Source organism: Euprymna scolopes, chromosome 36, assembly GCF_053919585.1.
Source record: "Euprymna scolopes isolate OS-2025 chromosome 36, ASM5391958v1, whole genome shotgun sequence".
NCBI lineage: Eukaryota > Metazoa > Mollusca > Cephalopoda > Sepiida > Sepiolidae > Euprymna > Euprymna scolopes.
The window spans coordinates 39,536,711-39,561,449 of NC_136517.1; the positions used below are offsets into that span (position 1 = coordinate 39,536,711).

Genomic DNA, 24,739 nt, shown 5'->3' on the forward strand with positions numbered 1-24,739 from the left:
GTGTGTTTTTTTACAGTAATCGGCACAAAATAACAACATTACATTAAAATATATAGAGATTTATAAAGAATCGGAATCGGGATCGGTAATTGAATCGGAATCGGGAATTCGTACGGAATCGGTAATTGTATCGGAATCGTGAAAAATATTGGAATCGTCCCACCACTAATATATATATATATATATATATATACATATATTCGTGGTGGGGCACACATATATGTGTGTGTGTGTGTGTGTGTGTGTATGCCTATCTGTATGTGTATGCCTATCTGTGTGTTTATGGCAAACATACTGATGGTCCTGAAGCTACACAGAGGCGTTCGCGTATCATCCACGTTAGGAATCATCAGTCCAAGTGTACGCCATCCAATCATATAATGAAAGAGCTAGATATACGCATACATACAGGCAATCAGACAGAATATCTTTTCTGAACTTAATAAATAACAGACCACCATGTGTTTATATCTGACATCTAAAATTGTCATTCTTATAATCGGATTTGAAAAAAAAAAACGAAAAAAGTTAAGTGACGGAATTTCAGCATAGGACCAAAAGACAATCTCCCTAGTGTGTAGACAAGCACATTCCGAATTTTTTTTTCCTACGATCTTATCTCAGACAACTAAGAAATATTCGCCAACAGAAATTCAATCGTAAACAACCATTTTCGTAAATCTCGTTCCTCACACTCCTCCCTTTCTTCCCCCTCCTAAAAAATACGAAAGGTCATCTTGCACGGAAGTGAAAAAAAAAACACGCATTGTGTTGCCTAGACTGATGAAAAGGACTATGTCAGCTTGCCAGTAAGTATTACAATGTTGTTTCAAGTCTTTAAAACGGTTAAGCAACGTCATGTCTGGCGAGTATTAAAATGGGCGTACATTTGGGAATACCGATTGCTATAGAACACTAAATAGTAATGCACTATCTATTGCCAGTAAGTAATTCGCTCTTATTTCAATTTTCTAAAACTGTTGAGCAACTTTGTGTCTGTCCAGTACTAAAATGGGCGATTAATTGGGAATACCATGCGCTGTATACATTAAGTAGTAATCCAGTATCTACTACAGGAATTATGACGAGCTTATTTCAGTTATCTAATATGGTGAAGCAACGTTATGTTTGGCCAGTACTATTGTGGATGGCCGTTAGAAAATACCAAGTATGATATACAATAAGTGATTACGTTTGTTTAGTTACTCCAGTCATTAACTATTGTCTACGTCATGACACGTTAAAAGAAATAGACGATGCTAGTCAATTTGGCGACCCCGCCCAATTACGTTCCACACATTTTTGATTGTTTTATTTCATTTTCTCAGAATTTTTTTCATAGGAAAATGTCACTTTTAAATATAATAAATATAACTATTCGTAAACTGCTATTTTTTCCAAATGATTACCTATATATATATATATATATATATATATATATATATATATATATATATATATATATATATATATATATATATATATATTATTTTTCCAATATTTATTTAAGATATCTGTAAAAAATAGTATTTGTAAATAAACATGAATTAAAAAACTGTAAAATAACACACTTCGTTGAAAAGATATACGGGGAAAATAATATAAAAATAAACAAACATGTATTTTTAAAAACTGTGAACAATTATATACAAATAAGCAAACGTTTATCTGGAAAAATGTATGTGAAAAATTATATAAAAATAAACAAACATGTGTTTTCAAAAATGTAAACAATTATATACAAATAATCAAGCATTTATGTGAAAAAAATATATTTGAAATATTATATTAAAATAAACACACATTATTTGAAAAAAAATCCGTGTAAAAAATTCTATACAAGTAAACAACAATTATTTAAAAAAATATATGTACAAAATTATATGAAAATAAACGAACATATATTTGAAAAAAATCTGTTAAATTATATAAAAAAAATAATTGCCTAAAAAAATAAAGGCGAAAATTATATAATAACAAACACATTTATTTTTAAAATTTTGTAAAGAATTAAAAAAAATTAAAATATTATTTATTTTAAAAAATATATGAAAAATTCTAAAAATAAACAAATATTTATTTGAATGAATATATGTAAAAAAATTACATAAAAATAAATGCACATTTCCTCAAAAGAAAATTTGTGAATAATTTTATAAAAATAAATAAATATGTATTTGAAAAATATGTGAAAAAGTTTACATAAAATTAAACAAATATTTATGTAAAAAATATATGTGAAAAATTCTAAAAAAAGAAACATTTATTTGAAAAAATATGTGTAAAAAATTATATAAAAATAAAACAACAATTGTTTGGAAAGATATTTGATAAATTCTATAAAAGAAGAAAAATATTTATTTAAAAAATATTTGTAAAAATACAATAAAAATAAACAAAAACTTTCTGAAAATATATATATTGGAAATATTCTATAAAAAAATTAAAAATAAACATTTATTTTGAAAATAGGCACAAACTTTAATAAAGATTTTACTATCTATCTGCGTAAGTATACTTTGATAATTATGTTTCAGTTTGAAAAAATATGGTATAATAAAATTATGGGGTGTTCGTTCGCACCTGACCCCCATAGAATGGAAATATGTCACAAAGTTTAACAAGGTTTTTAATATAGATCCACAGAATATTGTGATAAGTGTTTCAGTGTGAACAAGTATGGTATAATAAATTATGTGGTTTATCTATTTTATTTTTACTTTTATCATATTTTGCTTTTGTTTTGACACCCCCAAATTCGAAGCTATCTCTTTACAACCGTTCCTTTTCATAACCTATCATACTTTCATATATCAGAGTCCATTTTCTGTAGGGTGTTTTTGAACCTAGTCAACGACGGGTACTTTTGCTAGTATATATATATATATATATATATATATATATATATATATATATATATATATATGTGTGTGTGTGTGTGTGTGCGTGTGTGTGTGTGTGTGTGTGTGTGTAAGAGACAGTCAGCTAGCGTTTATACAACTTTCGTCGCTCAAACACTCTGGATTGTCAAACGTCCGCTCCCCAATTGCGCGTTTATTACTTATTTTTTGGTAACCCGGATGTGAAGTCATAGCAAATAGAGTCTGGCTGAGTTGGAATCTTTCGACCGGCAGGAATTTTCATCTTACACTGATGTTTGCATAAGCCTGTAATACTATTGTACATAGGTATAAAGGATATCTAATTATAAACACATGTACATATATAGCGTGTCAGGAGGCGATGAAAAAAATCCAATAAAGTGCTCGATCTGGATATGAGAGCTGAAGACAGAATATTTATTTCGACACTATATATACATATTTCAAGGTCGTACCAGCGGTTTCACTGCGCTTAATCAACAATAACAGTTTGGAAAGATTCAGCGCGAATCCATCAGGGACATTGAATATATATATATATATATATATATATATATATATATATATATATATATATATATATATATATATTGAGTTTTTCAATGTCGCTGATGAATTTACGCTTACCCTCCAACCTCTTATGGTTGATTCAGCGCAATAAAACCACTGGTACGACCTTGAAATATATATATATATATATATATATATATATATATATATATATATATATATAGTTTCGTAATAAATATTGTATATATATATATATATATATATATATATATATATATATATATATATAGGTATATATGTGTGCTTATGAATGAATATATATATATATATATATATATATATATATATATATATATATATATATATATATATATATTGATATTAATGCACTTTTGTCTGTGAGTGTAACTTCGCTACTTATAGACTCCGGAACGGTTAAACAGATATTCTTTAAAATTTACAGAACTTTAGTCTGGGAATGATCTTAGATAAGTTTTGTATCAGAATGCCAACGATAACCGATAATCGAAAGTTATTCTAATTTATCTATCATCTGTAAAGCTATATTATCCATGTTGTCGCTTAGGAACAATGATAGAAGAACAGACCGTGAAAATTCTACTGGTTGATAGCGTGTTTTATTTGTTTTTTTTTTGTTTTGTGTTTTTTGTTATTTTTTTTTCTTTTTGCATGACGTGGTTTGTATCTTAAAACTCCGCATGTAAATTTCATAATTTTTATTTTTTCGTTTAATGAAATGAAGTTTATATAAAATAATTTAATAAAAGAAACAGTATGTTCTCAAGAGTGCAACATATATTTCGGATTAAGTTGACGCAGGGAGGCATGTGAAGCTCCCTCCCAGGCGATTTCAAGGATTTCGATGGCAATAAGGATATAGGAGTGTGAAATATTCGTTGATCATCATTCAATCCTGATTAATGACGGGTCTCTCAGCTAGTATATATATATATATATATATATATATATATATATATATATATATATATATATATATATATATATATATATATATATATATATATATATGGTGTGAGGATGTTTGGGCGCAGGTTGTAAGTGGAACGATTGGATAATTGTGAATCAACACATACTCAATTTGGAGATGTTTTGTTTATTCTCGGTCTCCATTAATTAGGGAAATAATAAATCATTGGGAAAATGGAAAAAAATAAATAGTAACTAATCAGTATATCCAACATGGTCAGTGTTAATTAATATTTGCTGCTAACATAAACCATATATATATATATATATATATATTTATATATATACATATATATGTGTGTGTATATATATATATATATATATATATATATATATATATATATATATATATATATGAATAAAAAAGAATGCGAAAAGTATAAAAGCTTATAACTTTTCCTTATTCGTTTTTAATTGGTGACGTGCAGGAACACAAAATAATAATATTATGAAAAAAACTTAAAAAACTTTTTTCATAAGTACATATTTTTCGACCGATCCTTCAGTCTTCATCGGTGTAGTGAAAGTATGAGGATGCACGGGGAAAAGGGGAATGGAAAAGGAAGGAAGGTAGAGGAGGAGGAGGAGAAGAAGGAGGAGGAGAAGGAGGTATAGCCAATGAGAAGGTGCCACGTCAGTCTTAAATATATAAACATATAAGTACGCACATACACACATGCACACAGTACATATATACATACAAACGAAAAATTAAAAATCAAACAGTAAATAAAAATGAGAAACGCGTCTTTAACTGTCTGATCCTTTGAATTCTAACGATATTATTTATTCTAAGAGAGAATAAGAATTCAAAGGATATAAGATATATATATATATATATATATATATATATATATATATATATATATATATATATATATATATAATCTTACGTGAGTTGTGTGAAGAGAATTCCAGCAGAGCGCTCGACTGTAAAGTACGAGTGCAATATCTATTTATATATTAGTTACAGAAAATCAGAAAAAAAAGACATTGGTACCGCCGGTTTTAAATCCATCGGTGGTGGAGGGGAATCGATGTTGGATCGTCTATGTCGAACTCTCATCAGCTCCTGTTTATATCTGTCTCTCAGAAATGGCGTCTCCAGCTCTGTTGCAGCGGAACAAATAGATATAAGCAGACACCGAAAAGAGTCAGCCATAGGCGATCAGATATTCGCCTCCTTGGTTCGGATTTGAAACCGACAGTGCCGATGTTGTTTCTGATTACGGGCACACACACATAAACATATATATATATATATATATATATATATATAGAGAGAGAGAGAGAGAGAGAGAGAGAGAGAGAGAAAGAAAGAAAAATAGATAGATAGATAGATAGATTCTTTGTAAAGTTTTAAATTTGTACTTGACTACCCCTGACCCGTTGGGTTAGTATGTTATGTTAGCTATGGAATTCATGTATGAGCGTGACATTTGTGATGTAAAGACAATAGATTTTTTTTTTTTACATAACAGAAAAATTTCTCTGAAATATATTAAAATGAAAAATCACGGACGGATCACTAAAACATGACAAAAAAAAACCCTTCCTATTCGTGTAAAGTAACCTATTTTCCGAATAATCGCTCAAAAATCGAAAATTAAATATGATTTACCTACGAATCGAACGCCGACGAATGTCATTTAGCAGCAAAAACGCACATGAACCTACCGATGAGAAATATAAGAATGAAAACCCCATATTGGAATCCTTCAACCAAGTTATAGAAACTTAAAATCTAAAAAAAATATAATTAATAAAACCTGAAGCCAAAAAAATGAAACCTAAATAAATAAAATAAAATAAAACTAATATTGCACAGATTAGTAAACGTGTCAACAGATTCACCGTTCTCACACAACTATTTTGTATCTAGAAATGTAAACAAAAAATAAAAAAGAAGGAAGGAGGGAAAAGGGACGGATAGAGAGTAGTAGTAGTAGTAGTAGTAGTAGTAGTAGTCTTGGCTTTACTACAATTGTTCTTATGTTTGTCAACGGGTTAAAGTTGTTTAGTTGTAAGAAAATAGCGACAGTATAGTTGTAATAAAGAATAGTTGCAAAACACCCCCACTCTTCCCATGTTAAATAGTAATTTCGAAATAATAACGTTAATATTTATGTGCGCAGGTGAACATCTGCAAAAGAAGCAATTTGTGTTTATTTATTTACGTTGTTACGGGTTAATGTTTATGCGCGCATGCGCAACCGGATGTATACATATATTTGTGCAAACGTAAATATACCCGTGTGGGGAATATATGGATTTTAATTTTAGTAATGCTTTAAAATTAATAAATGCGTATCATTATATCATTTAGTACCAGCAATCGAAAATTAGATTTTAAACATAAATAAACCAAAATTAAACAGTTAAAAGTTGTTTTCTTTTTGTGTGTGTGTGTGTGTGTGTTTGCATCTGAACGTAGGCACATTTTTTTTTATTTCGATGACGTAATCCAGAGATTCTGCAATCTGTCATGTCCGAAAGAGCACAAATATGCGAAGCTGAAAGTGGGAACGTTTTAAAAGAAAAAAAAATTGTTTTTTCATATAAAGATGGTTTGAATTTTGCGTTTTTTTTTTTAAATTTCTCAGTGTCTTAGGTTGTGTAAAAATTACAGAAACATTGTCTTAGGTTGTGTAAAAATTACAGAAACATTGTCTTAGGTTGTGTAATAATTACAGAAACATATCAAAAATAAACAATCTATTAAAACTCAAACCCCGTCAGTGACTTTTGGACACATCATATATATATATATATATATATATATATATATATATATATATATATATATATATATATATTACTTAGATATGAATTATTTAATTTATGTAATTATTTTTACTACCCATTTGCAGACATATTTCAGTTCTTCATTTTGCTTGATTAAACCTAGAACCCCATCTTCCAGCGTAGACCCCTACTACCAGGTCTCCTTCTCCAATATCAGGGGTCTACGTTCCAACCTTCCAGAGGTTGAAAGCCAATTACAGGAGACGAAACCGGACATATTATTTCTATGTGAAACTGGAATAGGGCCGACCACTTCCCTAGATGAGTTCATAATTAATGGATACTCCAATTTAACAGCTAAATCTGACTCCCAAGATCGCCATGGGCATGGAATATGTGCCTACATTAAGGATGGCTTCCCATGTGGCAGGGATATCTCTAGAGAAGATCCTAATTTACCCTATATGTGCTTCAGGGTTGCACTTGCTAACACCACTGTATTTATATTTGCCCTCTATAGGCCCCACAACAGCGGAGTTACTATCTTTAAGAGCATATCTGAGAAAATAGACCACATACTGTCTTCACATCCCTCGGCTAACATCCACATCTGTGGTGACTTCAACGTCCATAACGTGGAATGGCTGACCCATTCAAATAAGACAGATGATGAGGGGAGGTTTTGTCATGATTTTGCCATTGCTTATGACCTCACGCAGATTGTTCGCGAACCCACCCGTGTGCCCGATACACCCAATCAATATGCAAGCCTCTTAGACCTTTTTCTTTCAACTTCCCCTGAGCTATGTTCATGTACCGTTCATTCTCCTTTAGGATCCTCCGACCACTCCGTCGTATCAGTTAAGATAAAAACAAAATGTAAGAAGCCATCAGACGTACCCCTCCACCGTACTGTATACCGATACTCTATGGCTGACTGGGATAGCTTCCGTACATTCATATCTGATTTACCTCTGCACTCCATGTTTAAAAAGGAAGTGTCCTCTATAGTATCAGATCTGACCGAATGGTTAATTGTAGGCATAGACCAATTCATACCATTTAAAAAATTCCAATAAAAACCTAACAGCCAGCCATGGTTCTCCCCAGAATGTGCTGCTGCTATCGCGCACAGAAATCACTTTTTCCATAACTACCAACGTAATAGATGCACTGAGACTAAAGCTGCTTTCAGGACTGCCAGCAACCACTGTAAAAGAGTAATAAAAAATGCAAGAGAGCTATATGCCCAGTCTGTTAAATCCAAGGTAGCTGATCAGCGGCTTGGTTCCCACCAGTTTTGGCAAATAACAAATAGGATCTTGAACAGAAGTGTGCGTTCTATCCCAACCATTATCAATGGACCAGAGGTTATCTCGTCAGCGTCAGACAAGGCCAAATTATTTGCAAAGAACTTTGCAGCTAATTCTACCCTATGCGACGAAGGCCATCAACTCCCCATATTTCCTCCTATAACACAGAACAAGCTAGGTAACATACAAATATCCGTGCATGAGGTCGCCAAGCTAATAAAAAACCTAGATTCCAGTAAAGCAACTGGCCCTGATGGCATCCCAATTATAGTGTTAAAAAAGCTTCAACCAGAACTTGCTCCCATACTTACGAAACTATTTAAGCGCTGCCTTAAGGAGAAGTGCTTTCCGACCCCCTGGAAGACCTCCTCAGTTTGCCCTGTATTTAAGAATTCAGGTGATAAGTCATCTCCCTCTCAATACAGACCAATAAGTCTTCTCTGTGTTATGAGTAAGTTACTGGAATCAATATTAAATAGAGAAATAGTAAACCACCTCAGCAGGAATAACCTTCTTAGTGACACACAATATGGTTTCCGCTCTGCAAGATCTACCACAGATGTGCTGACGGTTATATCCCACAGAATTAGTGAATCTCTTGACAAAGGCTTCCTTTCTAGGGCAATTGCTCTCGACATATCAAAGGCCTTTGACAAAGTATGGCATAAGGGTCTACTTCACAAGATTTCCAGCTACGGTATAACTGGAAATGTTTTCTCAATCATTAAATCATTTCTCTCTGATAGGCTCATAAGAGTAGTGGTAGATGGACAAAAATCGGAGGCCTGCAATATAAATGCTGGAGTCCCTCAGGGGTCAATCCTCGGCCCAACTCTCTTCCTGATCTACATCAATGACCTCCCTAAACACATACTTAAATCATTCGTTGACATCTATGCTGATGACACGACCATCTACGGCAACACATCAAAGGCTGTAAATGACGAAGTTCTCTCGGATTCTCTCTCCTCTGATCTCGAGCGCGTGGTTCAGTGGGGGAAGATGTGGCTAGTTACCTTTAATGCATCCAAAACCAAACTCCTATCCTTACATCAACAACGCTCTGATCCCCAGCTGGCATCAATTGTGATGGATGGCTCTCGTCTGGGTGAGGCCCCGTGTTTTGACAAGCTTCTGGGTTTGACCTTTACTCCTGATCTGAAATGGAACACGTACATCAAGTCTGTTGCCAAGGTCGCAGGAAAGATGGTGGGATCCTTCTACCGCTCCAGAAGATATCTCACTACTGATGCAATTCTCTATCTATATAAAAGCCAAGTACGGCCAAGGATGGAATACTGTTGCCATATCTGGGCAGGAGCTGCCAAAAACAGCCTATCATGCCTTGACAGAGTACAAAATAGACTTCGTGGTTTAGTGGGGGATGCCCTTTTCTCTACCCTGCAACCCCTCTCCCACAGAAGAGACGTTGCGAGCCTATCCTTGTTTTATCGTTATTTTCATGGCAGGTGCTCGTCTGAACTCCAATCCCTGGTCCCCCCTCGCCAATCTTTCACGAAAAACACCCGTCTAGCTGAATCCACTGTGACAAATTTCCCCCACTCTATATCTGTGCCTAAATCAAAACGCGGATTTCATGAGCAAAGCTTCTTTCTTAGAACTGCACGCCTGTGGAACTCTGTTCCGTCTGCCTGCTTCCCTCCGGACTACAACTTGGATGTCTTCAAGTCTAATGTTAACAAATTCCTAATGAACCGCCCCCCTAATTAAACACTTCATAAAATCTCCTCACTAACGTGATGTACTTACAATAACCCTTATCCCTGAGTGGCTTCCGGGCCTTGATAAGTGGTGATCACTGTGTAAAAAAAAAAAAAAAAAAAAAAAGCTACCTTTTTCTAACTTCTCTCTTCATCGCTCTCCCTCTCTCTCTCTCTTTCTCTCTCTATCTCTCTCTCTCTATCTCTCTCTATCTCTCTTTCACTCTCTCTTCACCTCTGTTTAACTCATTATATACCTCTTTATTCATTATATATATATTCGTTCACACATTGTCGTTGTCTCTCTTTCTGGTGCCCATCTGCAATCTCTCAACTTCCTTCCTCCTCATACTCTTTTCTTTTTTTCTCCATTTTGTTTATCTGTCTATATTTCTCAATTTTTTTGTTTCTATCGACCTTTAATCCTCACAATCAATCTATCAACCTTTTCGTTTTTCACCATCTTTCTCCTGTCTCTTCCCCCATATTTACCTTTACGTCTCTTCGCTTCTCCTTCTCTATTTCTATTTCTATCGATCTCTATTTTTCTTACTTTTATCTCCATTGTTTTCTTCATCTTTCTCAATTTCCATCCTTTTATCTGTTTTTTTTCCTGTCCGATCACTAGTTCCCATACTTTCTCTACAAAATTTCTCTGTCTGTCTGTCTGTCTGTCTGTCTCTCTCTCTCTCTCTCTCTCTCTCTCTCTGTTTCTCTTCTTCTTCTTCTTCGCTCATATTTTCTATTTACTGCGTTATCCGGCTCGCATGCTTTTACTTTCATCGTTCTCATTATCTTTCCTAATCACTGCATCTCTCTCTCCCTCTCTCTCTCTCTCTCTCTCTCTCTCTCTCTCTCTGTATCTCTCTCTATCTATCTATCTTTATGTATGTGTATATATATATATATATATATATATATATATATATATATATATATATATATATATTCGTTCACACATTGTGTATATTTAGTTGTGATCTCGCGCAAATATTTAATGATAATTTGGAAGTGGAGCAAATATTATCATCTGATCTCAACCAATTAACAATTTTGCACGTGTCAGCTTCCCTTTATAACATTGCGCGCCACTTACCTAATTTTAAGAACTCTGCCATTCCTTCTCTCTGTCTTTTTTCTCTTTCGCAAGCGCACACACACACACACACACACACACACACACACACACACACACACATATATATATATATATGGAGGGTATGAGACTAGCTACAAACTCTTTAATTCTCTTTTCTGTACAGTTTTTCTTCAGGAGTAAAACAATCCAACTTAATAGTATTATAATGACAGGAATGTTAATGGTTTGTGTCACGTGCTGCTTAAAAACACTGGAACCTGATTCTCCCTCCCTATATATATATATATATATATATATATATATATATATGTTTACTAAACTCTTTACCCTAGTAAAACGGGCAACAGTTATAGCTTGTTAACTTGGAATTAAAGTTTTATGCCATATTGATGGTTTCATACGTGTTTATTTGTTCTCATTTTTACATTAAGGAGTCAATCTCTAATAATCCCTGTTAATCCCTTATAATCCCTAACTGTTCATCGACCGGATACCACCGTACTTAGTTTACTGCACCTTTTCATCGCAAAAGTCCATACAAAAATTGAGCAGGATTAGTCTCGTAGTTTTTGAAACATGTTTTACAGTAAATGTATTATTGTGCTGATTCATTTCTATTAAGTTTCAATATTTTATCACTTTCTTAAAGCTGGGGATGAGTCATCCTATCGGATGCCAGACATTTACCCGCTAGATCATATATCCCAACCAAGAAACATTTTTTAACAATCTTATCGCCTCTTTAAGTGCATTTTTTTTTACACAGTGATCACCACTTATCAAGGCCCGGAAGCCACTCAGGGATAAGTGCAATTGTACAAGTATTTTAATAGTGAAAGCTCTGACGAACTACAAGCACTTGTACTCCCTCGACGTAAATACCCCCGACAAACCCGACAATCCCACCCCTACACAGTAGAGATCACTAGGTGTAAGAAAGACTTCTACTCCAACAGTTTCTTATCCATAACTGCTAAACTTTGGAACTCCCTTCCGGAATGCTGCTTTCCCAACGCTACTGACATGCAGAAGTTTAAGTGCAATGTGAACAGACATCTTGCTGCTCATCTCCCTTCATAATTTCCCTGCAAATAATGTGCCCGATAGTAGCCCCCTACTTCGAAGTGGCACTGTGCCTTGTTTGGAGTGAAAGTTTACTACAAAAATCTCTCTAGCACTTGGTTTCCCGAGTATATTTGCTGAGTATTTTTTTTATTATTATTCTTTACGTGAGTCCAGATGCTCCTAATAACTACTAGAAAGATAGAGATCTTCCTAAGAGTCCCATTTCTTTTCATGTCATACATAATTCCAATTCTCCAAATCCTTTAAAGCGTTTCTCATCTCCTATTGGCAAACAGCGGTTATCCTTGTGTGGCCTTTGGGCCTTGATAAGTGTGGACACGTCACTATATAGAAAAAAAAAACGTGTACAAATGCGAGCGTGTGTACGTGAGAATCTGTAAGACTCAATGTACATCGTCATGACGTGCGTAAAGTGAAGGTCAGTTTTGGTTAAATAAAAAAAACGTATACAATTCATAGAATAAACAAACACATCAATAAAATTAAATATTTATTAACATTTCTTTTATAATGTCAACATCGTTAATGACGTCGGTGCGGATTTTTAACTTTGTACTGATGTGATCATCCTTGAAGATGATTCAGGCCGGCTGAAAGGTTAGGCACAACTAATCTTACTCATAACACTTTCTACAGAACATTGGCCCGTGAATCAGAAGGGCTGCACGGCAAGGTAACGTAAAATATTATTTTAACGAACTGGCGGATGATATCCATTGTTGTTGATCATTGTTTAATGAAACGATTAAAGGGGCGCTGAATATCAAGTTAGTATATCATTTTATTCCCCATAGCCTCCTCTAACACATGCAAGACTAGTTATGGCCGAATTCAGACCGGAACATGGGTAAAAATCGACTAATGCGCAGTATACCTACCAAATTAAACTTCACTGGCTCATTTTCTCCATTTTTTTTGTGGTGCTTACCGAGTTTTGACATTCAGCGCTTCACAGCCTAATTGCACACATACGCACACACACACATACACACTCACACATTTCATATACTATCTGTACATACCGGCGTTGCCCGGTAAAAAAATATATTGCTGGGCGGAGGATTTAGCCATATATTGTTAAAGACACACCGAATATCCTAACTTATAAGGATTTTCCTTCAAGTTTACCATATTTGAATTTTTTGGAAGCAAAAACATAGCCATCTTCATCTATGAAATTCAAGCAGGAAATTAAAATCTCATAGTATAAAGGTAAATAATTCATATTAAATGTAAACTTCCGTTTTTAAACACAACTGATGTTGGTTGTACTAATAATCCCTATATAAATAAAATGAACTCATTTTTCCCCTCCGATTTTGACCTTAATTGAATTAAAAATCATGACATTCCATGCAAATGTAGTGCGTGCAAACTGTAGCACATTATCTGAGGTGTGCTATAGGCCTATTACCTCTACAGTTCCTTGACAATGTACATTCCTATATTTTTTCCGGTGAGAGTCCACTGCCAAAATCGGTTAGATTCAATAGAAGTTGCAACATCGTTTCTCTCTATTAGATTCCTCCTTTCAACGCTCCCCATTTACACCGCAACGATATCGTGATTTCACTTGCATTACACTTAAATTTCAATTAAAACAAATAAATTCATTTAGAATTCGACAAAACAAAAATATTCATTTAGAATTCGAGTGTGATGCGTGACTACTGAAACTAAACCAAAACAAACTTCACTGCGGAATTAATATTTGATTTAATTCACTTTTGGCTTAATTCATCTCGTTTTTTTTGTTTATTTTGCGTCCCCCCAGTGGTTAGAGTTCGAGCCTGGGACTTTCTTGGGATTTTTCAAACACCCGGGCACCGCATGACCGTTTGTATTGCATCACGTTCATTTTTATAAAGGTTTTTGCATTTTCAATATTATTTTTAATAGTTTAAACATTGATTGTTTTTACAATATTTAAACAGGATTATTACTTCGCTTTGTTTTCATTTTACGACACCCCCCCCAATCACACACGCCTATAAAAACCCGTGCAAGGCCGGGTATCCCCGCTAGTTAATGATAAAATAAAGTGCATTAAAAATAAATTAAATCAACTTTATGTAATATTTCTAAGAAGAATATTAAAACAATGCTAACTATAAGTTTTTTTTTAATAATGTACAGCTAATTATTAAAACCTCTATCCTTTGATGTAATATGCAAACGAGATAACCTTCTGATTGTTGATTCATTTTGGAAAAAAATAGTCTCGTAGAAATCATGCAGGAATATATAAGGAAAACTTTTTTTTATATTAACAATTGTTATATATTGAGAAAATATTTGTTTTATATTAACAATTATTATATATTGAGAAAATATTTTTTTATATTAACAATTGTTGTATATTGAGAAAATATTTTTTTATATTAACAATTGTTGTATATTGAGAAAATATTTGTTTTATATTAACAATTGTTATATATTGAGAAAATATTTTTTTATATTAACGATTATTATATATTGAGAAAATATTTGCAAATTTTTCATGCATTTTTACGGTACTCGAAAAAAAATAAAACTAGCTATATTATTGTTAAATATTAAAAGATTCATAAACGAATAGGAACCGGAATCGGTAATCGTTTCGGAATCGGAAATTTAGTACGGAATTGGCAATTGTATCGAAATCGGGAAACATTTTTTTATCGTCTCACTATTAATATATATGTATATAATTATATTTCGTATATTAATTTTATGTGAGTAAATGAAGTAGTTTTATATATATATGTGTGTGTGTGTGTGTGTGTGTGTGTGTGTGTGTGTGTGTGTGTGTGTGTGTGTGTGTGTGTGTGATTCCGTGCGTAAGTGAGCACGCATAGCAGACTGTATATATAGAAGCTTATAAAGATATGTAATAATAAAAATAACAAATGAAAAAAATAGCCGTCTTCTTAGAAATCAACGAGACGTGTGGTGGGACTTAACCAGAACAACAAAGCAACAACAACAACAACAACAACAACAACGACAAAAACAACACATATCCACGCTCTACAAATCCTTCGTCGTTCTTAAACATGCGCAAATTTATTTTACGCGTATAAGTAACAGGGCGCATGAGAGACGCGTACGCTCCTCTTAAAAAAAAAAAAAGGAAAAACTACAAGCGTCAACATTGCGTCCTTGTCCCCCACGGCCTCCGTGGGTCACGCATGCACGCTTGTGTAAGCACAAACAGAGGACGATGTCGACGAACTGACAAGATGGGTAAACGTTTCGCCGAAGTTTCAGCAAAGACAAGCATATACAGTGAATATGTGCAATGTAGGTTGGTTCTTTTCATTTGACTTGCTTGGTGGTGGCTGTCCTCGTCAGAAATGGCGCTAGTTTCGGGGTCGGACGAGCGTGTCTCCATTGGCAATCTCACGGAAGAAAAAGATTTAAAGCCAAAGGGGTCTGCTTATTAAGCTCGCCTGTTAGGGGCGGGTGCTTTTGGGTGGTCCCTGACAATCATTTGTACCACCCAACTCAATATAGCAACATACATACACACATATAAACACACACACACACACATACACACAGATACACACACGTACATGGGTGTATATGTATTTGTATGTGAGGAGCGGATGTAGAGTAGGGTGTATTATATTATGCTTTAGTATTGTAAAACAAAACTAAGTAGTAAATGATGTACGCAAGATTATGTATTTTTTTTTTATTACAAACGCATAAAATTTATTAGTTTGATCATCCATCGATGCCTACGGTCGGGGAACACACTAAAACCTCACTCTACACGGCTAAATATATTAGCAAAGATTTTAGTCCATGTTTTGCAGAAATCATTATATCTGTCTATCTCTCTTGCTCTATCAAATATATATACACACACACACACACACATATATATATATATATATATATATATATATATATATATATATATATATATATATAGCCTGTAGAGTTTAGTTTCCTAGAAGTACATCCAATGAAACAACATGTGTCTACCAAAATAGTGCTCAATGAGTGAACAGAGCAGGTATATTAATTTTATTTATACAAACATTAATGGCTACATATGTGCATACATGTTTCTGTAATCACCCACGTTGGGGGATTACGTCTTCAGGCCAAGAATTACCGTCGAAAGCGGTAATTACTTCGACGGTAATTCTTGGCCTGAAGACGTAATCCCCCAACGTGGGTGATTACAGAAACATGTATGCACATATGCAGCCATTAATGTTTGTATAAATAAAATTAATATATATATATATATATATATATATATATATATATATATATATATGTAGTTATCGACATGCCACGACTCATCAGTGCCGCTAGACTAGCACCTCTACCAAGCCGAGGATTGAATCTAGAACAAGCGCGTTGATAGTCAGCAGTTCTACCGATCGACCCACGGGAGCGGTGCCCGCAAAAACCTCGCCAAATGTCTACTTTAAACAAACATTCGTCCACCACATTTATAGTGCACAAACCGCTTATTTATAAAGAAGCCGCGAGCCTAACATATTTCAGCCAATTAAGTAGCGGGTGATATTATTCACGACAGTGCTCTACCCAAAGAGGGGGGCTTAAAATATATTTGTAGTCATCCACATACCGTCATGTTTCGTTGTATCACAACTCATCAGTGCCGCTAGACTAGAACCTCTCCCAAGCCGAGGATTTAACCTAGAACCATCGCGTTGATAGTCAGCAGTTCTACCGATCGACCTTCGGGAGCGGTGCCCGCAAATAACCTCGCAAATGTCTATTTTAATATATATATATATATATATATATATATATATATATGCATATGCATGTGTACAAAAAAGAGAAACCGAAAATTGTGTCTATGCTCAACAATGTTTCCTCTTTATTCAGGTGTATTGAGAAAAACCCATTAAATAAAACTGCAATTTTCAAACTTTCAGTTGATGCTCTAACGAAGTCTTTCTCTCTCTCTCTCTCTCTCTCTCTCTCTCTCTCTCTCTCTCTCTCATATATATACGATTTTATTTATAATATAATTAGATTATACATCAATACATGCTATTTTATTATACATGTGTTTTATATACTGTACTGTATTTTGTTACTAATTTTTACTTTGTACTGCATAAAATTTTGTTTCGGCCCTACCATACGGCGCTTTAACCAAGACCGGAGCTGATTAATGCTTTATCCCGGGGTTTTACTATATATACATATGGAAATTATGACTTAAATTATGTAGAATCGCAACAACATTTATTGTTTGACAAAGAGTACATATAATTTTTTTAAGTTTCAATGAATGACTAAGAAAAGGAAATGTTATAAGAAAAATAGATGTGGGTAATTTTTAATTTTACATATTAGGACATAAATTGAAAATTAAATTTGAAATTATATTGTTTTGACTTTAAGTATTGTACAATCTGTAATCCTACGACATCTCAGTACTTAATTATTCATATATATATATATATATATATATATATATATATATATATATATATATATATATATATATATATATATATATATATGAAATAGCTTTCCATAAACAGGTGCGTCCCCGAACGATGTGGCATCACAGTTGCTGACTATGTCAGGATTGGAACTCACGATCACAGCTCCAGCTGTCGTGTTATTATATATGGACAACAAATAAATAAATTAATTATTTCAAAAATCTTTTTTTTTAATATTTATGTACGTTTTTTGTGCAAGACAAAAAATGTCAATTGTTAACTTTTTAGGAAAATTTAACATTTAAAATTTAATTAAAAATAGTAGAAAAAGTTTTACATTATTCTGTTTTCTATATGATAAAATTCATGGTATTATCTTTCTGGAAAAAAAAAGTTACTCAGAAATAATGGATTTTAATTAATGCAATTTCGTTTTAAAAAACAACAACAACTTGATTTTTCGGCCATTTTTGGCGGTGCCTAATCAAATTTCCTTTATATTATATATATATATACTTTCACTACCACGATGAAGACTGAAGGATCGGTCGAAAAAATGTACCTGTAAAAACATTTTTTAAATTTTTTTCTTAATATTATTTTGTATTTCTGCACGTCATCAATTGATATATATATATATATATATATATATATATATATATATATATATATATATATATATATATATAGAGAGAGAGAGAGAGAGAGAGGAGAGATAACATTAAAAATATTTAGAATCAAGTCTCAATTCTGCAATATTTTAAGTTATAAATTTATTATATTTTTTTACTAGAATATCATGTCCTTTTCTTTTCCAGTTGTAACAACTTTTCCTTTTCGTTTCTATGTTTAAGCTTAACCATATTACTTTACATGCTCGCATTTTTCTATCGTTATAATTAATTCCACAGCGAAACAACGTCGCAACTCACAATAGCCAAACTCGTCTTATTATCTGGCGAAATATTTCTTTGCACTATGATAGGTACCATTGTACCTATTTACATTTACTATGCCTCCCCACAGGACAGAGTTAGACACCAGGGTCGTTTTTTAATGTGGAGAAAAGGTACAAAAATAAAAATTGTCTCGGTCGTGGAGGACTAATGCTCCACCGAAATATCTTTTATGCCCCACGTGAGAAGGTTGTCGAGTTCAGATCAAGTTGACCCGAGACTGTTTGTCAAAAGTGATTTATTAAAATAAATAAATAAACATAAAATAAATCACATTCTGTCCCGGGACAATTAGTATTCTCTTCTTGCCCCCCCCCCTTTCTTTCCCCATCTACTCGACTGGCCAAAATCGGAATCAAAATCCCCCCGGGAGAATTAGTGAATAGATGCCAACCAGAGTTTATTTTATCAAAAGACCACGTGCTAACGGCTGGGTCGTTCTGCGCCCAGAAGTCTGGAATATATGCAACTGAGGTCTAAGTTCGTTTGATCGAAATGGCCGACAGAAATTGTTCATGAAACGCATCTTACAGTAAAAATTTTCTTGCAATCTTTTAAAAGTTAGACCTAGATAACATAGGCACTGATATCTTTTTTGTAAAATATGATACATTATTAAGCAAAACGAACACCTAGGCTGAATAAGATTAAAGGAAATGTCCCAAACTTTTGTTAATTTTTAAGACATTTTTCATTTCTATTCCTCAACAAATAAAATATAAGTTATATATATGTGTGTGTCTGTGTATTTATATGTATGTAAATATATGCATATAAATATGCATATATATATATATATGCATATATATATTTATATATATATATATATATATATATATATATATATATATATTTATACATATAATCATCCAGATACCGCATGGTTTCGCTGTATAACAACTGCTCAGTGCGGGTACACAAGCAACTACCTCATATACGGAACGAAACTCGACCGCCCAAACGAAAGTCGGCGCTTCTTACAATTACGCTATTCGGCTGCACCTATGCCGGTTAGTAAATGTCAAAACGCCTAAGCTGAACTTTATATATATATATATACATATATATATATATATATATATATATATATATATATATATGTGTGTGTGTGTGTGTGTGTGTGTGTGTGTGTGTATGTGTGTTTGGATGACTATATATATATAGTCACTACTGTATGGGGATGACTATATATATATATAGTCATCCACATGCAGAAGTGTTTCGCTGTTTCACAGCTCATCAGTGCGTTAGGAAAATAATTACCTTAAGCCAGGATTTAAACCCGATCGCCCAAAACGACAGGCGGATCTTCGAACCGTTGCGCTATACGGCGGGCAGTGAATTAACAATGTTTTGACATTGTCCAACTTACCTAAGCTCAATTTGTTTACACAAGAGGATCGCTTCATACGCTAATGGTACTTTGTATATCACTTCCCAAATGCTCAACTTATGATAGCGAGCATTATAGTCATCCACATACAGTACTGTTTCGCTGTTTCACAGCTCATTATATATATACAGTTGCGTCCAAAAGTTAAGGAACGGTCGATCAGTTTTTTTTTTTTTTTTTTTTTTTAATGGCATTATTTTCAGTCGTCCTGGACTTCTTGCCAATGGACTAAAACGGAGCCAATTGCGAGAGGAATTGATGAAGATTGCGCAACCTTTGTCTCACAATTGCACGCGCATCTGCACCTACGGATGTATCCTTTGTCTTTCGAGACTAAACGGGGGGTTTGTAGATGGCGTTCTAATTTACTATACATTAATATTGGTTCCAATATTGTGTTTAATTCTACACTAAGTCGACGTAAGAAGTCATTGTCGACAAACGCACGCACTACTTCTCGATCTACCCTGCTTTTTATTTCCTAATTTCTATGGTTTACTTCCACCCACGATGGTAGGTAGATTTAAGTTAGTCAAACCTGTTTTTTTTTTATATTTATTTTATTTATTTACATTTTTTTTTTCTAAACTAAACGTTGAATAGAAGAAGTTTACTAAACAACTACTGATCCTACTCCTAACAACAACCCACTGTCACGTGAATAATCTCATGACCCAGGTTGAAAGGTGCGTGAAAACCTCGGGTCAAAGCATAAGCGACCCGAGTTTGTATATCAAATTAATTACATTAAATTAAATAAATAAATAATAGAGTCTTAAATAAGGTCAAATCAACTAGTATTTTTTTTTTCTTACCATTCCCTTTTTTTCTTTTTTGGTAAGGTCAAGTCTTCCCTAGAGAATTAATGAAAATACACCAACAATCAGAAGATCACACGGATACTAACTGATCCGACTGTTTAATGTACTGGTTCCACCACCCCCACCAAAAAAGGTGCGCCTTGTGGTTGCCATTGGCCTTTTGGCCAAGATCAAAGTGTAGTATCTTTCTTCAGATGCGGCACTTCCATTTCTCGTTCTCTTTCAGTGGAGGAGAAATCCTTCACGACTGAGACAATTTTTATTTTTGTACATTTTCTCCACGTGAAAAAACGACCCTGGTGTCTAACTCTATTCCGTGGGGAGGCATTGAAAATAGGTACTGTATACTTACTTCTCCACGAGGTCAGATTTGTAATGTACGAAAATCCAACTGCCACGAATGTGTCACGCAGTTAGAACAAAAATAGCTATTACCAAAGTCTAGAAGTGATTATTCTTGTGTATCCGAGAGTAGAAATGATCAAGTGTAGCGTAATAACAGATACTACACTTTAGTTCGAGCTAAAAATACAAAGTAAATATAACTTTGTTTGTTATTTAAAGGAAAAAAAAACGAAATCTATGTTAGATATAGACTACGTATTAGTTTTTCTCAAATAACAATTTGCAGATTATATATATATATATATATATATATATATATATTATTATTATTATTATTATTATTATTATTATTATTATTACGTTTTCACCCCAAACAAGGCACATTGCCACTTTGGTGTAGGGGGCAACTATCAGGAGTAACAGCTAATGAGCTACTAGGTAGGGAGTTGGGCAGCAAGATGTCGGTTCACGTTACACTTGAACTTCGGCACGTCAGTACAGTTGGGAAAGCAGGGACCTGGAATGGAATTCCAAAGTCTAGCGGTTCTGAGGAAGAAACTACTGGATTAGAAAGCTCTTTTACTTCTAGGGATTTCCACTGTGTGGGGTGGGATTTAGCTGCCTGTCGGGTTTGTCGAGGGTGTTTTTTGTCGTGGGGGGGCACAAGTGCTTGCAGTTCGTCAGAGCATTCACCACATATAATGTGTCATAAATAAATATTTTATATATATACATATACATATGTATATACATGTATATATATGCATATTTATATGTATATATATGTATATATAAGTATATATATGTATACATATATGTGTGTATATATTTATGTATATGTATATCTGTATGTGTATGTATATATATATATATATGTATAAACTATATATATATACACACACGCGCGCGCACACACACATACACACACATATATACATATATAACTACTTCATTTACTCACATAAAACTAATATACGAAAGTATAGATTTATGTGTAAACTTTAAGTATTTACTTCAAAAGTGCTCAATACGGATACGTAGGTAGAGCTAGTTTGTAATTTATGAAATATATATGGCGATTAAGCTACACTGAATATTCGGCGTTTCATCCACTATAGGATTCGCCAGTCTTATGCGCATAAGCCTGACGAATCCTATAGTGGATGAAACGCCGAATATTCAGTGTAGCTTAATCGCCATATATATTTCATAAATTACTATATATATATATATATATATATATATATATATATATATATATATATATATATATATATATATATATATATATATCCTTAGTCACCATTCCAAAACTACTTCTCAATCATGGTACTTTATTCATTTGTTTATCAAGTACGTCTTACACGTGTTTCGTTGAATAGCAGAAGTTTACTAAACAACTAATCGGAGACAAAATGAATTAGTTGGTATTTTTCTTTTCTCCGGAATTGAAAAAAGATCTGTTGGGGGAAAAATGTTGATAATAGTAAATAGAGATATTTAAAGTTCACAAAATTCATACGAACAAAAAATAAAACGTATTATAGTGATTATAGTGATTATAATGTTTTTGGGCCCCGTCTTAAAGAAATGCTATCGAACTTAACACACACGTGCGGAATCAATCTTAAGCCGCCATCTTTTATTTTTCATTATTACATACATACGATAACGTTTTATTTTTCTGTTTTATTCTTTGCATGTGTGTTCGTATTTACAAAATAATTGAAATCGCTTACTGTACTTGTTTTTTCTTTCCTTTCATTATAGTTACAAACGCAAACCGCGTGTGTGATTAAGTAACACCCTTTTAAACAAATCGACGTTCTTTAAATACTGGACCCTTCAAACACATCCCTCCGACGAAAATGTTGGGCACTTATACTTTCTCAAAAAAAAAAAAAAAAAGATCTAAAGAAACAACTGTCTAATATTCTCAGCTCATATGAATTAGAATAAATACACAGAAGATACTCCCAAGTCTGCTGGAAAGAAATTTAACTCCCTTTACCTAGCTAGAAAATTATAACACTAACCCGTATTTCATATGCCTCGAAAGCCACAATCATTTGTATGTGGTCGCCACATAAGTTCTGGTAGACTGATGTCTTTCATCCGAAAACGTCGAGCACGATACACCTCCCTCCATTTTCTCGACTCCTTGTTAAAATCTATTTACCTCTCCCCGCGACAAGATGTGACACAAGGTCGGACTGTGGGGAATTAAAAAGCAAGCACCCTAAAAAATAAGTAGAACTCTCGTGCATATAAAAAGTGCATTGACAGCTCAGTTGACATTCCAGGGGAGGGGCTCCCTAAGAGAACAACAATAAATAAGCCCTTTCTAAAACCATGAGAAGGTAATGGTCGAGAGGGTATGCCTCATAGAACTGCACATACCTATACTTCAGGCCTGATGATGACACAAACGCCCATCCGTATACGAACTGATTGCCAGAGACTTATCTTGCATTTTACTGACTCTTTATCAACACAAAACAAAAAAAAAAAAAGACGAAATACGACAGTCGTTGAAAAAATAAATGTCTCCTGTTTTTAACTCAGAAACTAAAACGTGGACGAGCTACGAAGGCGCGAGTGGTACCGTTAAAACGAGCGATCGTTTGTACTCCAGAATTTATTTTTCTACATAGTCGCCACCGTTCTTAATAGACTTTTACCAGCATCTTTAGGTGTCTCGGTTGTAAAAGTCCGGAGAGCGCTCTATCACTCATATCGGTGTCGTCACTCTGAAATCGACGAAACCATCTTCTAACTGGGTGACATCAACCGTGTCCGCTTCATAAACGTTCAATAGGCGCCGGTGAATATACATCGATTTAATTTTTTTTTCTTCTTCACGGGAGAAATTTATTGACATGTCTCTACTTTTGACGTATAGCTATGTGCATCATAGCAATGCAATTCGCGATCCCAATCCCCTCTGATCCATTTGGGTGGAATAAAAAAAAATGAGCCATTACTTTTGGAACATCAATCTTCCTTCTTTCCATCTTTATAGTTAGGTATGTTTCTATTGTCTACAGGATTCACTCCTTTACACGATCGTTATTGGCCGTAAGGGATTACGATGTAGGTTGTATTTAGTTCAATTCAGTTTTATCATAAAAGCAAATAGTAGGTGAAAGAAAGGGATATATTAAAAAGCAAACAATATACAATAAGAGAAATGGGTAATAAATAAAAAGCTGATAAAAGATAAATAACTTAGTAAGCTAATTGAAAATTACCATTTGAAATTGAAAATCATATATACTAGCTGTCCGCCCCGCGTTTCCTGGTCATGCAATACGCTTAAACATGACAATTTAATTGATGCCTATTGCGTATGTATTATTATAGAATCAATCTTTTTATATATGACTAGCATTTCAGCCCAGCGTTGCCCGGGTGTTTGGAGGTGTATC

The 24,739-nt window shown here is 33.6% G+C and overlaps 1 protein-coding gene across 8 annotated transcripts in view; it reads left to right on the forward strand.

Annotated features, from left to right (window-relative positions):
• LOC145260423 (homeobox protein six1-like) overlaps nucleotides 1-24,739 on the forward strand; it is a 1,097,433-nt gene that overhangs the window by 663,843 nt on the left and 408,851 nt on the right. The window contains exon 1 of one of the 8 annotated variants that reach the window (XM_080118418.1): nucleotides 788-809. The exons of the other annotated variants lie outside the window; for them this stretch is intronic. Within the exon in view, the coding sequence (XP_079974544.1) occupies nucleotide 809 (1 nt within the window). The 5' untranslated portion in view covers nucleotides 788-808. Of the gene's footprint in view, nucleotides 1-787; nucleotides 810-24,739 lie in introns of those variants that run through there. 8 annotated transcript variants of the gene reach the window in all.